The 18,466-nt window shown below is 43.6% G+C and overlaps 1 protein-coding gene across 1 annotated transcript in view; it reads right to left on the bottom strand.

The window, feature by feature from the left end:
• Positions 1–15,068, bottom strand: part of POLR2B (RNA polymerase II subunit B) — a 106,826-nt gene extending 91,758 nt beyond the window's left edge. The window contains exons 1-6 of the mRNA XM_088446494.1: positions 14,853–15,068; positions 14,661–14,733; positions 12,715–12,865; positions 9,200–9,312; positions 8,163–8,382; positions 5,497–5,655 (exon numbers count right to left, since the gene is read on the bottom strand). Coding sequence (XP_088302620.1) covers positions 5,497–5,655; positions 8,163–8,382; positions 9,200–9,312; positions 12,715–12,865; positions 14,661–14,733; positions 14,853–14,871 — 735 coding nt within the window. The 5' untranslated portion in view covers positions 14,872–15,068. The remainder of the gene's footprint in view (positions 1–5,496; positions 5,656–8,162; positions 8,383–9,199; positions 9,313–12,714; positions 12,866–14,660; positions 14,734–14,852) is intronic.
• Between the last annotated feature and the right edge of the window lie 3,398 nt (positions 15,069–18,466).

Here is an 18,466-nt window from a genome sequence, read left to right as displayed (position 1 = left end):
TCTGCTACTGATTCCTCTCCCTATGCAACCAAGCATCTGACTTGTCTTCCTCATTGCTTTGTTACAATGTTTGCTTGCCTTTGAAGGTGCCCACACACATAGCGACATTTTACAGGAATTGGCAGATTTCGACGAATCGTGACGACGAATCGGGTAAAAAAAAGTACAAATCGTGAGTTTATACTCACGAGCATGATGCCAATGCGCGTCCCCGCTCGTCGTACATCGCATCTTCTGATCTGCCGTGCTGCAGGGCAGATTAGCCAATCTGGGATACAATGCATTGGCTGCAAGATAGATCTTTAGTCAGATTGGACATTTTTAACTCCAAATCGCGATCACGACGGCAAGGGAGCTCCCGTGAAAGTTCATGAGTAAATAGGCCATAAAATCGTATCGTGGAGGACATCGGTATGTGTGTGGGCACCTTAAGTCACCTGAAATAGTGACTCCTAGATCCCTTTCCTCTTCAGTAGTTTCCAGTATAGTGCCATTAATACTATATTTAGCCTTTGGATTTTTGAGACCCAAGTGCATGATCTTGCATTTTTTGGCATTAAACTGTAGTTGCCACGTTCTTGATCATTCCGCTAGTCTACCTAGATCATCAATCATTTGTTTTGCCCCTCCTGGTGTGTCTACTCTGTTGCACACCTTTAGGTCATCTGCAAAAAAGCAGTTTCCCTTCAATACCATTTGTAATGTCACAAATAAAGATATTAAAAAGCACTGGTCCAAGTACAGATCCCTGAGGTACTCCACTGGTAACATATCCCTCTTGAGACTGCACTCAGTTTACTACAACTGTTTCCTATTCCGCAGCCACGATCTTATCCATTCAACTATCTTTATATCCAATCCCATGCTTTCCAGTAAATTTAACAGTCTGCGATGTGGAACAGTGTCAAAAGCCTCACTAAAGTCTAGATACACTATATCTATGGCCACCCTTTATCTATTTCCTTAGTCACCCAGTCAAAAAAAGTCAGTAAGATTTGTTTGACATGATCTTCCCCCAGTAAATCTATGCTGTTTGGGATCTTGCAAATAGCTGGATTTGAGATCATCTACGACTCTTTCTTTTAAGAGTGTTTCCATCAATTCCCTACTACTGATGTAAGGCTCACTGGTCGGTAGTTGCTTGCCTCTTCCTTGCTTTCACTTTTGTGCAGTGGGACTACATTCGCTCTTTTCCAGTCCTCCGGAATTACTCCAGTAGCTAGTGACTGGTTGAATAATTCTGTTAATGGTGTTACCAGCACCCGTTCAAGCTCTTTTAGTATCCTGGGATGTATCCCAATCTGGCACCATTGATTTATCCACTTTGTTTTGAGAGTTGTTAGGATCTTCTCCTCTGTAAATGTGCTTGTTCCTACCTCATTTTCTGATTACACCTGCAAATTAACTGTGGCCCTTTGCCCTCTCTCTCAGTAGTGAATACTGAACAAAAATTATTAAGACGATCAGCTATTACATTGTCTCCCTCAACAAGACTCCCTCTTTCTGTCTTTAGTCTTTTTATTCCACCTTCTGTTTTTCTCCTTTCGCTTAAAAAAAAAAGTGTTGCCCACTTTACCCACTGACTGACTGTCATTTTCTCCTCAGCTTTTGCACATCTGATTACTTTCTTAGCCTCCTTCTGTTTTACAAGATACACCTCTTTGTCCTCATTATTTTGCGTCTGCTTGTATTTCCTAAAGGCCATCTTTTTTGCTTTCACAATACTTGCACCTCTTTCCCAAGCCACACAGGCTTCCTTATCCTTGTGGTTTTCCTAACCCATTTCATACAAAGGTCTGTTGCCTTTAACATTGCAATTTTTAAATTTTCCCACCTCTCCTGCACTCCTTTCAAGTTCCTCCACCCTGCCAAAGATTCGCTTACACATCTTCCCATCCCTACAAAATCAGCCTTCCCAAAATCTAACCTTTGTTTTTGTATGGGGTGAGTCAGTATCTGTCTTTATTCTGAACCATACTGCTCGATGATCACTGGATCCCAGGTTTTCACTTATTTACATCAGATATTCTGTCTCCATTTGTAAGTATTAAGTCTAATATTGCTTCTTTCCGAGTGGGCTCCCTCACCAATTGCTGGAGGGAGGCTCCGTGCAATGAATTCAGGATGTCCCTACTTCTAGTGGAACTTGCCACAGACACCTCCCAGTTTATATCGGGTAGATTAAAATCTCCCATGATTATAACCTTTCCTTTTAATGCCATTTTAGTGATGTCCTGCAATAGTTTATTGTCCAGTTCCTCTTTCTGACCTGGTGGTCTGTAGATCACCCCAATACGAAGAATCACTCTCCCCCGTTTCTATAGTCACCCAAAGGGACTCGTTTTTTTCTTCAATACTATGTATTAATGTAGTATTTATGCTTTCCTTGATATACATTGCTATTCCTCCTCCTATTCTTCCCATTCTAAATAAAGTATATCCCGGTATAAATATGTCCCAGTCATGATTTTCATTGCACCATGACTGCCACAATATCCAGATCATCCCTTGTCATTATTGCAATTAGTTCGGGCATTTTATTTCCTAAGCTCCTAGCATTTGCACACATTGCTCAATTTTATTTGTTTGCCTATTTCTCCTGTTCCTAGGTATGTTCATCTCTCTACCTATGTTTATTTGGTTTTGTTCCGAATTATCTTCTGTTGCTGTGGATAGGCTTCCTGTTCCATTTGCCAGCAGAAAGAATACCTCTTGGTTGGGGGAGCAGATTTCTCTCTCTTGTTTGGTTCACTGCCCCCCTCTTCTAGTTTAAATAGATCTTGTTCTTTTTGAAGATGGGTGCAGGCCACCATATTTGTATAAGTTTCTATCTTACATCTATCTTGTATCAAGCTTCTATCAGTCTAGTGATATGAGCATCTACTGTGGGGGGGAACCTCATTTACTACACGCTCCTGGCGCAAATGGATACCTAGAGGTAACCTTCCCAGTGGGCGTAAAATGCTTGCTAGGAGTTTCCCATGCCTCCGACATGAAATTAATCAACTGTCCGGAGTGCGGGAAATAGTCTTTAGCCACCACCTAACGTCTAAAGATCACCTCCTTAGGTGCCGGTGTGAACTCCTCCTTCGGAATATTGAGGACAGACCTCACCACCCTTACCAAAGAGGGGACATCCACCAAAGATTGGTAGTACTGTACTCATTTACTGTGACAGATTCAGAAGACTGAGAATCCTCATCCGATAAAAAGGTTGATTCAGACTCCTGAGGTAACACATGGTGACTCTTATGCCCCCTCTTCCTTACCACCACGGATCTTTCCACCTGCGTAGAGGCTGAAGACGGTAGTATCCCCTGGCTGGAGTGAGCAGCCATATCCCAACAGGGATTCACGGGTGGTAAACATATAGGAAGAACATGCTCTGGGAACCCCATAGCCTGAGGAACCCTCACAGCTGGAGCCAGTTTCTCCCTGGCCCTGCCTATCAAATAGGACAACAGTTCCGGCGTGATAGCCATCCATGAACGCCCCGATGCTGATGCAGGTGTATCAGTACCAGATGTACCAGGTTCCTGTTTGCTACAGTTTTTACAGAACCCATTCAGATTCACATCCTGCTCAGACAGGCCTGTGGCACAGGACTTAAGGGACAACAGCGCCGGAGGACTTACACCCTTATCTTCTGACATAATAAAATGAATAAGATATGCAAGATAGTATAAGTCACATTGCATTGAGACTTGCATATCAGGGACACACCCCACCCTCAGATGGACAAGGAGAAACAGTGATAACAGTATCTGACAGTCTCAGAAAACAGACAATGTACATACAGCAGCTGGCACAGTCACATTCAATGCAAAAAAATTAGCGCAATTGCTACAGCAATGTGGACTCAATCAACTACACCAGCCCCCGGAGGGAGATGGTAGGATATAGAGTACGCTATATACACCAAACCCAAGGGAGAGGTATATAGAGAGACCGACCAAACCTCCAAGACCAACTGGACAGACGCTAAACTGCGCGCGTCACACACGAGATGGTCATTTACAACAGAAGCGGGAATCCTGCCTGGAAGTTAGCGTCTGGGGAGAGGAGCGCTTTATCTCCCCATAGCTGCGATTTTGACAGCTGCACTACAAGGTGATAAGACGTTGACTAGTGCGTCTTCCCACCAGTCACCGGCAACAGACGATTAGACAGCGGCCGCTTTAGTGAGGAATCGCAGAGCGTCTTTCATCCACAGCAGCCTCTGGCGCGTCTCAACACCAGAGGCTAGGGACTGCTTTGCGCATGATTCCCCGAGAGGAATCCTGACCTGACATCTGTTTACCTGACCGCAGTCCCTGACTTCAGCGTCTTATGGCCACCAGCCAAACTGCGCTGAGGCCTGCCAAGACCCTCAGAGCTCGAAGCAGTCTGGTGTTTTGGCGGAGGTAGATGGAGCCGCAGTAGAGCGTCATTACTGGCGCTAGCACCACTAAAAAAAAAAAAAAAAAAATCTTAGGACTGCCTAGCAGTCCCCACTGTTGTAACAGGTGAGTCTTGCCACGCACCAAACAAAAAGCTGAATGCCTGTGGCTGGAGTATATAGGGAGGACGACCAGTGCATGCTGGGAGCTCCATAGCTTTGCCGTTTGGTGCAATGTACGCTGCCCAACTATATATCCCAAGGTATTTCCTATAGACCCTATGGAACCAGAAGAATTGCTGGGTGAAAGCCGGGTTTTTTGCCATTTTCTGTCTGAAAGTGGTAGTAGTGGCCAAAAGCAAAGTATTTGGGGTTCGTCAAATGGCTATGTTATGCATTCTTTTCAAAAAGAGTGAAAAGACAATAGAAGGAGTTTTTCAGCAAAATAAATGTTCTAAAAAATTTGGGGTTCATAAAAATGCCTTTAAGTAGGTATTTGTGTCACTTTAAGCCACTTTTAACCACTTAATTATATTTTACAAAAACCGCTCCAAAATTGTCAGGGTTTTTTTTTTTTTTTTTTTTTTTTTACAGATAAAGAACTGCCTGGTGTGGTCAGAAAATTACAACCATGCCAGGCAAGTGGTTAAAAACATCTGTAACTCCCATCTGCAAGCTTAAAAACGTATTTCCCATTCATACAGCACACCCATATACCTGTCCTGCATCTTGTAACCTATTATTCTGCATTTTGCAGAATTTCACCCCAAAAATGATATGTCATTATTGTCCAAATTACGCTAATGAAAAACTTCTAAGTGCCTAATTTTTTCCTTCAAAATAGGGATTTTCCTCAACTTAACACCTGCTCAGGGGGATCACAAGAAAAAAAAGTTGCGTTAAACCCTATGGAGAATTAACGCAGGTTAACTAACGGCTAATTGAATAGCTTGAAATTCACGTAACCCGTAAAAAGTCACATTTACACGCATAAATGGGTTATCATGGCTAACTAAATTCGGCCCTTTAAAGTCCTGTGTGTGCCATTACATATTTTTAGGTCTCATTTTAGAGCATCGGGTTTCTGCAAAAAACAAACAAATGACCACTTTGCATACCTGACCTCCTCTTGCCAACATGCTGACCCATATAGAACTTGTTGGTCTTGAAGAATTTTCTAAACAAGATCTACACTCTGCAGTGTAAGCATACTTTGAATCTTTCTTCGCAAATACGTATACTGTGTTTGTTGCCATTTTTTCTTGAGCAATTAAGACCTACATTTTGGAGATAGGAAGAGAAGTACTTTCAGTTATATTAAATAGACAATTTTATAGATAAAAAAAAAATTCTGCATTCTATATGCTACTCTAATAAAGTGGTGGCAGGCAGCAGTAAAAATATACATAATAGGCAAATGCTAACATGTTTTCATTTCTATAAACATTAAAATACTTTTCCTGCGTATTACAAGAAGCCTTGAAAGACCCGTTTTTTTTTTCTTAATACATCGGTGAACAAGAGTTTGGGGAGTTTTTACTTTTACAACGGTGTTGCAATAACATTTTATTAGTATTTCAATAAAACCAGGTTTTATGAATCCCATACCAGTATACTGGGAAGACTGGAGGAGGCAAAGTTGCCTGGTGCTCACAACAGTAAAGGGGTTCCTGGAAGTGTCCTCCCTACACCTTCTTAAGAGGCTCCACTACCAAGCAGTCCAGAATGGGCTAAATCCACTAGACCAGGAGGGCTCCATACTCATTGTCCCTGTTTAAGTAGGAAGCATACTGCCGAATATTGTTTATATATGGAGCTTCTCACATTCAATTCAATAGCCCATAAAGAGTAGCTACATGGAAAAGCTCTGTACGACCAGCATTCTAAAAACACATGCATACCTTGAGTACACTGCATGTGAATCACATAAAATGCACATCAGACAAAGGAGGATTTGTGGACTTACCTTGTTAAATCCTTTTCTTCTTCGACCTTATAGGGGGAACAGGGAAGACTGTGGGTGTAGCCTGGGGAGGAGAGCTGGTCACCAAACAGTTCATTTTAATTAGCCAGCAGCCCTCGGCTCCCTCTTCCCTGTACCCGCCCCCCAGTTAAGTTAGCAAGCAGACGGCAAGGAGTGAGGAAAAAGAGGGAGAAGAGTGGCACACACAGAGCAAAGGTGCGTAGAAAACAGTTATCTCAGAAACTAACCCCCGCAAGCCAGGTGCATCAAGGTGGGTGCCCTGTGCCCCCTATGGAGTCAAAGAAGAGGATTTAACAATGTAAGACCATAAATACTCCTTTCTTTTTCCTCCACTAGGGGGCACAGGGAGGATGATGGAACATCTTAAAGTGCCTATTAGGATGAGACCGTACTTCTCTAAGGAGGTCCTTCAACTGCCCTGAAGAAGGGAACTCAATGGTCGCCTACTTCAGATGCTCAAAACCACTGCTTTGAACCTAGGAGTCCGTTCCGACTACTCCACCTGGAGTACCAATCTAACTGCCTTGATCAAAGCCTCAACATCAACTCTAGACACAGAATCCTCAGGCACTGAGGAAGTTTCCCCTTCGGAGGCGACTGAGATACTAGCTCGGTGCTCCGAGAACAACTCAGAATGTGAATCGCCGCGGGATAAGGACGGAGAACTTCCCCTTCTAGAAGGCTGGTGTTTGGATAATCTAACATCTGCTGGAAAGATGCCGATACCTGCGCCAACCCTGTACAAATGACTTAATCGCAGAGGTCCTATAATATGTAGCGGAGCAGTCTGAGCAGGCAAAATGCTGGTAACCTTGGAGCATACCTGTAGCTAGACAAGCAGGAGGAAGTGTCCCAGGCGCTGCAAGCTTATCAATTAATTGAGATATTATGTCAATGCTGAAGAACAAGCCAATTCCTGACTGGACACATCGGCTGAAGGAATCTGCTTTCCTGCATCTGCGAAACAACGGACACAAAGGCCATAGTTGTATGGGTCTCGGGGAGAAATTATTTTAAACACGGGCACGACAGGTTCATGGCACAGAAGCAATCACCTCGTTAGGAACTTTTTTCTGTAAGCCATTATAAAAGAAATACAGGGGTGTCCCTGCACACAAAAGCTGAAGCAGTACAAAATATATACAGGGGAGTACCATGAGTGGTAAGCAGCTCCGATACACAATAAATGGGTTGCACAAATAAGAGAAAAAGCACTGACCTTTCGGGTGTCTCGGTGTGCCTGGTATACAGCAGCCATGCACACACAGGCCCAAAGCACAAAACTCTCACAAGCACACAGAACCACTCAATGCATTAGAATAGTGGACAAATACTGCTCAACAATCCAACAACAATAGGAAGGAGCTTAACAATATAACCAGACAGGTTACCAGGAGCCAAGTATAAGCCGAAGACAGGAGCCCAAGCTTCACTCACTGCATGTGCTGAGGCAGGGAATGGAGCCACGGTGGAAATCACCAACCCAGTTGCCAATGCTACAGCCCCGGCACTGGGGTTGCTGAAGCGGCCACTCACAAGCAGTTCCCCCTGCAATTAATGTCTTCTCCTGTCAGCTCTAAAACTGAAACCTGGCTGTCCGTGGGCTGTTGGCGGGGTATTGGGGAAAGGGAGCCCTGGGCTGATGGGTAATTAAAATGAACTGTTTGGTGTCCAAACTCTTCTCCTGATGGTATACCCATCGTCCTCCCTGTGCCCCTAGTGGAAGAAGAAGAGAGGAGAAGTGAAAATTTTAATGCAAACCTAATGGGTAATTTCAATTTATACAATTATTTCAATTACCTTCTCAGATCCATTGATAATGAAGTAACCTCCTGGGTCAAGTGGACATTCATTCAACTCACAAAGATCACGGTCAGTGAGGCCATTCAACAGGCAGTATGTTGAACGTAACATTATTGGAATTTTTCCAATGAATGTTTTCTGATGCTGAGTTTGAATTTGTTCTTCCCCTTCTTTCACCACAGTTTTAGTAATATCGACATATAGAGGAGCAGAATACCTTAGCAACAAAATATAATGAAGAGTTACAACTTATAGAGAAACAAGAAAGCTTAGCAAGCCCCTTAACTAGCTTTTTAAAATGGTATTTTTCAGACATCATTAGATCCTCTTCGCCAGAAAGAGACAGAGACATTACTATTGGGGTGTAAGCTCAATCCAAAGGAGGAAACACATTTATAGCATAATCACTATCTGCAGAGAATCTCTCATTTGGGAATAGCAACGACAAAGACTGCGGATACAGCTGCCTGTGTTAATTCGGGAATTTTCAAAGAGTACTGCTCTGTGGTAACTATGACTCTAGATAAAGGGATTTAAAGAAAAGTGAAAAAAGGAGAAACATAATTGAATCTGACCATAACATTATATGCCAATAGATCCATAAGGTCTGAAGCATGAAAGACCAATCTATAGATACACTGTAGACCAGACGAGAAAGTGTTTGTGCTGCACTAAGCTGAAGGAAAGGGGGAAAATGGTTTTTGCTTTTGTTAAAAGAGCAGAAGGGAGAAACTGAAAGTTCAATATTTTTTTTACATGATTTGTCTTCTCATAAATAACTGGATTTTCTTAATTATGGTAGCAAAAAGACATACCTTCCACACATAAAAATGTAATAGAAATTATTTATGAAGCAAATAGAGTACAAGGGTTTGAACACTGGTGTGGCAGCACAGGGTTCTGGAGATGCAAACTGTATTTTAAGCCCATTTCAACATGAACTAAAAGCATCACACATTATATTATAATCAAACACCACAAGACTCTTAAGCAGACAATACATTTCAACAGTGGTAGCACCCAGAAATTCTTACGTTAGATTTCTTAGTCTTGCTTCATTTGGCATCATTGGTGAAGGAGCACCATCTCTTTCCCAATGTGTGGGTTTAGATAAATAAATTTGCTCAAACTTTAAAAGGAACCTGGGCTGTAATATATTGGAGGAAATTACAAAAACAGTAAAAATGTTAATTTACAGCAAACAATTAATATAAATCAGAACTTAAAGTAAATATAGGGGGAAATTCAATTAGACCTGTTAATTTAATGGGTATGAAAAAGGGTGATAGGCTCTGGCTTTAAGGACCGGGGCTACTCAAGTAGAGCCCCTTTTTCACGCCTGTTAAATTAATGTGTTAACAGGCGTTAACACACAGAACCCGTGAAATGTTCATAGACCTATGCGTTAACTGGGTCTATTCACTCGCTAACAACCTAGTTATCAGCGTTTTTTTTCAGGTCTAATCAAACCTGAAAAAAAAAAAAAATGCTTGTTGAGTGCAGCCTGTGGTATGCCTTCATGTCTAAATAAATAGCTCCAGGGATCAATTAGCACGCGGTACATTAACGCGGCTAATTGGGATTCCCCCCATAGCCTCACACTTGTTAAGTGTCATGCAAGTTAGTCAAGAAGGTAGTTAAAAATAAATACAATTGTGTGTAGCCTAAAATAGTCTTAAATTTACAAAATAAAAGTTTAGCCCAGATAGATAGATAGATAGATAGATAGATAGATAGATAGATAGATAGATACACACACAGTGCATCCGGAAAGTACTCACTACACTTCACTTTTTCCACATTTTGTTGTTACAGCCTTATTTCAAAATGGAATAAATTTATATTTGTCCTCAAATTTCTACACACAATACCCCATAATGACAACATGTAAACAGTTTCTTTGAGATTTTTGCAAATGTAATAAAAAAAAAAAACTAACAAATCACATGTACATAAGTACAAGTATTCTCACACCTCCAGAGCAAGTCAGTTTTTTTCTAAAATCATTAATTTTAGGGAAAAAATAAATAAAATAAAAAAATTCAGCTGAACTTTCTCTGGGACCCCGGCGGCACCCCCCTTGAGGGCTAATTAAGCAATTGGAAGTTTACAATTCGCTTAATTAGTCCTAAATTACTTACCTTCTGCAGCGCCATTTTCTGCATCCAGCGTCGGAAGCAGGATCTTCTGGAGCAGGGAGAGTATGTCCGTGTTTGTAAGAGTGAGTGAGTATATGAGTGTGTGACCCCCCCCCCTCAGTGTCTATGTGCCCCCCGTAATGGCGACTGTTTTGGAACCACAAGGGTGTGCTTTTTGTAGATTTCCTCACCAGGGGAGATACTGTGAATGCGGTCTGCTATTGTGACACATTGAGCCGGTTGCGGAGAGCAATTTATCGAAAACAACCACCTGGTTTGTTGCAAACAGGCTTCGTATGGCTGCATGATAACACCAGAGCACACCCGGCCAACCGCATGCATGAGTTGTTATGACGCTAGGCTGCTTTAGCGGGGCGCCGCACCCTTCCTCGATTTTAAAAGGCCAAATGTGCCCTGCCTCCCTTGACTGCGCCCTGCTAAAAACAGCCTGCCGTGCGCCGTCCCCACCTGTAGGCCGAAGTGTACCATGGGTGTGGAATTTTGCAGTATAGCAGTTACATAGCCCAGCATCTATTCACTGAGACAAGAGTGCTTGGAGGCAGCCCGGCATGCCCCCCAAGAGTGATGTCATAAAGACACGCCCCTCTTTTCTTGTGACCACGTCCCCTTTTCGGACAGGCGCAGAACTTATCGGGTCCAGTAGGATGCGCTGTGTGTGCCACAGTAGCCAATGGCCACGCGGCGCCCTTTCCCCCGGCCAATCGCTGCCCTGTGCCCCAGCTCATGGCCGTGTGGCGCCAGAGTCCTGACACCTCTTTCCCCCCCAGCGCAGTCTATATCCATTCCCGGCGGAGGCTGGAGCTACCTGGGGAGCGTAAATAGAGAAGGGGAAGCCAGCATAGGTTGAGCACCAGCAGAGAGGGGCCCGGTTCCTGCAGGCTGAGGAGGAGGCAGAGCATTAGAAGTAGAGCTGAGCTCTCTGCACACAGGAGGCGAACACTGCACGGGGCAGAAAGGAGCTACAACCAAACAGTGACCCGGCCAAGGGCTTCCAGCAGGAGCAAAGGAGGTAACCACTGCCCCAAGTGCCATCTACCCTTACCCCCTCCCTACTCCCAGCACTGCCCCAGTATTTCCTGCCCCTAACCCCCAAGGACTGCCCTAGCTGCTATCTACCGTTACCCCCTTCCTACCCCCAGTACTGCCTGCCCCTAACCTCTTTCTTGCCCCTAGTACTTCGCCAGCTGCCATCTACCCGTGCCCCCTCACTGCCCCAGCTGCTCTCTACACTTGCGCCTTACCCTCCCTACTCCCAGGGCTGCCCTAGCTGCTATCCTGACCCTCTCCCCCTAACCCCCAGTACTGTGCCAGCTGCTACCTAACCTTGCCACCCCTCCCTACGCCTAACCCCCTCCTTGTCCCCCCAGTACTGCTCCAGCTGCTGTCTGCTCTCACCCCGCATAATATGTGATGGGACCAAGAAACAATGGATTAGGACCCCGATTTCTCAAAGTGAGGGGTCTCTGGGACAGACAATTTTTTTCTCTCAGCATGATCACTGCTAGGTCTGGCACCGGACTTAGAATGAACACTAGGGTCAGGGAGAGACTTGGGGTGAGAGGTAGGGTTAGACGCTAGGGAGAAGGTTAGGGGCATGATTAGGGTAAAAGTTGTAATACTTAATAAAAGACAGTCAGGATTCTGATCGTCGGGATCCCGTACTAAACCCAAATAAAAACACTACTTTTTTCTGTTCATGATTGTACTATTTTTGTCCTAGAGGGACACCCCACAAGTTACTGTTACTTGTAACATGATGTACATAGCAAATGTCACAAAAGGACAGGGAGAAGTTACTAAATGACAAAGCGATCTGAAGATTTATACCCCACTAACCACAAAACAAAATCCTAAAAAAAAAAAAAAAAAAAAAAAAAAACACACAACAACAACAACTTAGTATTCTAGTCAGAACCAAAATTGAGGACTATTCTATTATTGGTAGCTCCAGTCTAAACTGCAGGGGAGGCATTTCATTGTTTTTCCAACTCATCACTTTCTCGCAGGAGAATGCTCGTTATTACCCTGCGTTAAACAGCCTCTCCTATGTTAAGTGCCGGACGTGCTGCAGTTACTTCACTTGAGACCAACCCCAAAGTCCTACTTTACGCAGAGTTCTGCTCACACCTCATGGGAGTGTAAGCATAAATCTGTGATAAATACAGCCTAGGGGCTGGACGTCCTAACAATTAAATAGCTTTCGTGCAGTTTCGACGGGAGCTACCAACAACTGAATCGACCCCCATTGAATGCTGGCATGAAGGACTGCTCAGTTTGACCAATATAAGCCATTATACAGAACCATAACACAAATAGTAAAAGTATTAAAACAGAAATCACACCACATAAACCTTTTAGCAGAGCACACTATGCAAAATACTGAAACTTACCGGCTCTTCTACTTCTCCTGTGGTGTGTTGAGCTTCAGCTTGTAAATCTATAGGTGGAGCATCCTCCACAATTCTCTGCACTGACATCTGAATGAACTCATCAAATGAATCCAGTTGCTGACGTACCAAACCCTTCTCATCAAAATAAGAGCTTTAAAAAGAAAAAGAGGGAGAACAATGAAAGCAACATCTAACAGAAGCAAGCCATCTTGTATCCATTTATATGCTTTAAGAAACTATGCTTATTTGGCTTAATCGGAGAGGAAACTGATTTGCCACCAGTAAATGTTGTTACGGTATAATTTGTTATAAAACTACCAAGTCACAATGCATGCATCAAACATTATGATCAATATACAAAGTTGCAATACTGAACTTCCAAAGAGCGCTTTGTTATACAATAAGAGGAGGAACAATTCATGAATGCCAGGGTACAATTAAGGGCCTCGTATGCCTGGCGCTGAAAATAATCCAGGGACTATTATGATAAGCAGAGGAGGTGTGTCTAATGCCTTGTGTGTGTGGCCAGTGCCATGTGGGCATGTACATCCCATACACTATAGGCCTCAATGTCTCCCTAAATACATAAAAGTAGAGGAAAATATAAATACAATTTTAATATTTACGATTTTTGTCAAGTGGTGTGACCAGCTGGGATACTGGTCATCATCATGCTGTCATGATGGGCCTATTTTTATGTGTAGGCCTGGAGCTATAGCTCCATCCACCCCATTATTAATCTGGTCCTGGTGAATACCTATCCTAAGGCTAGTTATCCACCAGTGTTAAGAAACAGCCAGTGTTTGCACATATTTAACGATTAGTGTGAAGCAAGACCACCTTGCATTCACTCCCAAGTAAATAGAGCATGCAGCTTCAAAAAGTTAGACACCACGTTCTCAAACAGTGCATGTTTTCCAGGTAACCTCACAGAATCACAAGTGAAATATTTAGCTCCACCTATGGATCTTATAAAATGTGTCAGTGAGTAATGAATATACCCGTGCACCAGCTAGGTGACCTGGAAAGCGTGACCTGTGTGGGGTCCTGAGGACGGAGTTTGAGAACCACTGAGTTAGACTAATGAATTAATAATTAATGTTGAAACATACATCTAAAATAGACATGCATACAGTAGATCTACTTGAATTAATTTAATGCATATGACTATGTATTTATTGATTGCAGCTACAATACTTATGAGGGAGTAGAGTAGGTATATCACAAGGTCAACGTCTGATTAAGCCAATGGTTGACATGTATAAGGACTTTAATCTGGGATTACACAATTCCAAGGATTTCCTCCATGCTGGTATCACATTAACCATTCTCTCATATATTGAGAACACACAATTCCTCCTAATATTTTTATTTCTGGACATCTCCTATTTTATAATCACTATCGTAGCTCTTTCTGATCCTGTGCAACTCTGCACAAATCAATTTATAGAGCAGCAAAAAGCCACATAATGTATATGGAGCGTATGCAACATGCTACCTAGCATATCTCACCAGAGACAATTACGTACAGTTATTTTCTTTAGGCTCACAGAAGCACGTAGGGACAGCAGCAGAGTCTTGTACACAAATTACAAGACAGCACAGCACTAACACAATAAACAAGGCAGATAAGTTAAGGAGCAAGACTTTCAGGAATGTATTCAAAGCATAATGGTCCCTTTCACAGTTGGAAAATAGGCTGCTAACTCCACAGGTATCATAAATAACCTTAAATCAATCTATTGAAATTAGTTAAAGCATCGATGTCTTATGAGAGCCTAATTACAGGCTGCTTATTAGACAGACAACAATGACGACGCTACAACCCCTGGCATACATAACATACCTCGTCCACACTTTAAAAACACTGTTCCCTTCCATCCATTGCCCCTACCTGCCATTTACTTCATACAGACCCTAACATGAGGCACAAGAACAGTACTGACCTAATGACGATCCAGCAGGCCTCCTGCCACAGGTCAGGCGTGATCTCATCATCATCCTCGTCATATTGCATATCTGGCAGAGGAACAGGGAGCAGCAAAAACACAGGAACATGTTAGATAAAACACAGGTATGTTACACACACATGATACGCTAGGACAGGCAGCTACACACACCCTATGGGTTATTATTACCTTCGTCCGTGTCGTACATGGTGGCGGCAATACAGGAGAGCTTAGCAAATCCCAGACACAACGTACGGTCTCCTCGCACAAGAGACACCGCAGCCACTAACACCGCTCTCCCTCACCCTGGGATAATAATCATTTCCGCATCCGGGTCACCATCACGGATATGACGTCTACGGCTGCGCCAACCACTCCACCGTCCCGACTCGGAGGGTTGTGTATAGATCCCCTTCGGACATGGTACATTTACTGAACATGAACTAGCCTATTTGTATATTGAGCGCGCTAGTTCACGTTCTGTGAAAGTACCTTTCTGCCCCCTGCTGGTCAGGTACAGAATTGGAAGGGGATAATGGGCCTGATTCAGCATGGATGGATCGCTATTCTGTTTATACGCACGCAACGCTAATATCAGCAGGTGATATGTAAATGTTTGCATTCGCATTGCGATCACAGCCTAACATAAGGACGCCCACTTCCTCTTATTCACATTCGTATACTTTGACAACATAGCTAAACAATCGGTAACATCGCGTAACAACGTACCAATACGCACAGTTAAGGCGGGTCAGACCTCACTCAGGAATAGCTTCAGCGCACGCTATGAGGCTTCAGGCCGCGTCTGGTATCGCAGTGGATAATTTATGCAGCACGCCTGCGTTCGCCCGAACCCCCCCGTCACCACCCACAAACGGCACTTTCTGTCAGTCACTCTGCCATGGGTCTACGTAGCCTCTGTGATCACAGTCCCAATTGCAGCGGCTGTTTCGCGCACGTACACTGCGATGTATACGCATGCGCAGAACGCGACACTCGGCCGATTGAGTGCATGTAAGCAACTGCGTTCCTTGCTGAATCAGGCTCTTAGCCCATACACTATGAAAAGAACAGATCCCCTTCAGCTAATGTACCTGGTATAGTTACTGCGTTAGGAAATAGCAAACGCCCCCTACAGATCTTGTACGGAATTAAAAGGTGATTTAGCCCATTCACTATTATTATTATCCTTTATTTATATGGCGCCACAAGGGTTCCTCAGCGCCTTACACAGTACAGAAACAAATGAGCACACAAGACAACAGTTATTAACAGTACAGACAATGCAGGACAAGTTTTAGGTGCCATTGTAAATGAAAGTAAAAGTAAGGCAAGAAGAAGCACGTGAGGGAAGAGGGCCCTGCTCGCGAGAGCTTACATTGTAAAAATAATAAATGCCCTTCAGCTAATGTACCTGTTACAGTGACTGCATTGAGAATAGCATTTGCCCTCTACAGGTCAGGTACAGAATTAGAAAAGGATTTAGCCATTCATTATAAAAATAATAAATCCCCTTCAGCTAATGTACCTGATAAAGTTACAGCATGGGAAATAGTATACGCCCCCTATGGGTCACTTACGCAATTAGAAGGGGAATTAGCTCATTTACTAAAAAAAGAATAAATCCTTTTCAGCTAATGTACCTGGTATAGTTACTGCATGAGAAATAGCATATGCCCCCTACGGGTCACGCATGGAATTAGAAGGGGAATTAGGCCATTCACTGTAAGAAGAACAGATCCCCTTCAGCTAATGTACCTGGTACAGTTACTGTATTGGGAAATAGCAAACACCCCCACAGGTTAGGTACAGAATTAGAAGGGCATTTAGCCCATTAATTATAAAAAAAAAAAATAAAACCCCTTCAGATAATGTACCTGGTATAGTTACTGCATTGGAATAGCATACGTAGGTCACATACGGAATTAGAAGGGGATTTAGGCCATTCACTGTAGGAAGAACAGATCCCCTTCAGTTAATGTACCTGGTACAGTTACTGCATTGGGAAATAGCATACACCCCCTACAGGTCACATACGGAATTATAAGGGAATTTAGGGCCTTTTTCAGACCCGCTCGGAAGCCGGTCGATTGTTAGGCAGTGTGCACGCGCTCCGGCGTCGCTTTTTGAAAGTGCCTCTGAATCAGGGCCTTAGCTCATTCACTATAAAAATAATAAATCCTCTTCAGCTAATGTACCGCATACAGTTACTGCATGGGAAATAGCATATGGCCCTATAGGTAACGTACGGAATTAGAAAGGGATTTAGGGGGTCATTCAGACCCGCTCGCGAGCAAAGGATGCTCGCAAGCGGGTCGATGTTGCCCCACTGCGCATGCGCACGACGGAGGGAGCTCAGTCATGCGCATGCGCGAGACCCGGATAGCGACGGGCTCTCCATCGCTCCGGGTCTTGCACCAAAGGGGGCGTGCTGTCGATGTTGATTGATTGCGTGCCGGGGGCGTGGCTGCCAGACGGAGGCGTTCCCAGTGGGGCCATCTGAAGCCGGCCCCACTGACAGTAATGATGTCAGTGGGAGTGATTTTGGCTCTGATAGAGCCAAAATCACTCCTGGGCTTGCGGCAACGAGACCCTACCGCAGGGTCTCTTCGCAAGCCCGATGGTCAAAGACCATCGCGACCATCTTTTTGGCCGCTCGCATATGCTGTGGGTGGTCACCCACAGCTATGCGAGCGGCCAGGAGGCCGCTCCATTTTCAGGTAGGAGGGCACTGATTCAGAGCGAGCGCTCTGGTCAGAGCGTTCAGCTCTGAATCAGGCCCTTAGCTCATTCAATAAAAAAAAGAATAAATCCTCTTCAGCTAATGTACCTAGTATAGTTACTGCATGGGAATAGCATACGACCTATAGGTCATGTAGAGAATTAGAATGGGATTTAGCCCATTCATTATAAAAATAATAAATTCCTTCAGCTAATGTACCTGGTATAGATAGCATATGCCCCCTACAGGTCAGATAGATAATTGGAAGCGATTTAGGGGAATATTTTTTTAAATATATAATATTTGGTTTTGTGTTTATTTTTTGTGCAAATTATGACAAAGGATATAAATAACATGCTGTGTCAAACAAAATGAAACAAGACAGATATCACAACCATCAACATAATATCGAGGTGACTATTGCTCATATTGAACAAAATAATTTTGTGTTTATATAAAAAACTAAATAAAACACCGTAAAAATTAACAGAAATAGTAGAAGAGTACAAAAAAGTGAAAAATAAGAAGGAAACAGAGGAAGGAAAAATTAGAAGAAAGAACGGGATAGGGAGAGCCTCAGTACCAGGGAGCGGAAAAATATATCTATAGCAATACGTGAAAACACCTGCCACACTAATACAGGGTACCTATAGCACAGACACATGAAAACCACCTACATTAATCATCACTACCAATGACCTCCCAGGTTTCTAGTTAAAGACTTATAATGATCAGAGGGCCTGATTCAGACCAGCGCTCGCGAGCGGGTCGATGTTTGGCCACTTCGCATGCGCACGCCGGAGCCGGCTCCGACGTGCGCATGTGCGAGACCCGGCTTGCGACGGTCACCCACAGCTAAGCGAGCAGCCAGGAGGCCGCACAAAAAAAAAACGCCCTGATTCAGAGCGAGCGCTGTTTCAGAGCGTCCAGCTCTGAATCAGGCCCTGAGTCCTTATAGCAGAGCCACGGGTACCAGATCATTGAGAAGTCTTGATGGCCTTTTGATATAGATAATATAAGGTCATCCATTGACATTTAATGATCTAGGCGTGCACACCATTCAGCGATTGTGGGTATGGAA

Source organism: Taudactylus pleione, unplaced genomic scaffold, assembly GCF_031769625.1.
Source record: "Taudactylus pleione unplaced genomic scaffold, aTauple2 ptg000399l, whole genome shotgun sequence".
NCBI lineage: Eukaryota > Metazoa > Chordata > Amphibia > Anura > Myobatrachidae > Taudactylus > Taudactylus pleione.
Note: the sequence above shows the minus strand (reverse complement) of the source record. Positions and strands in the feature narration are given on the sequence as shown.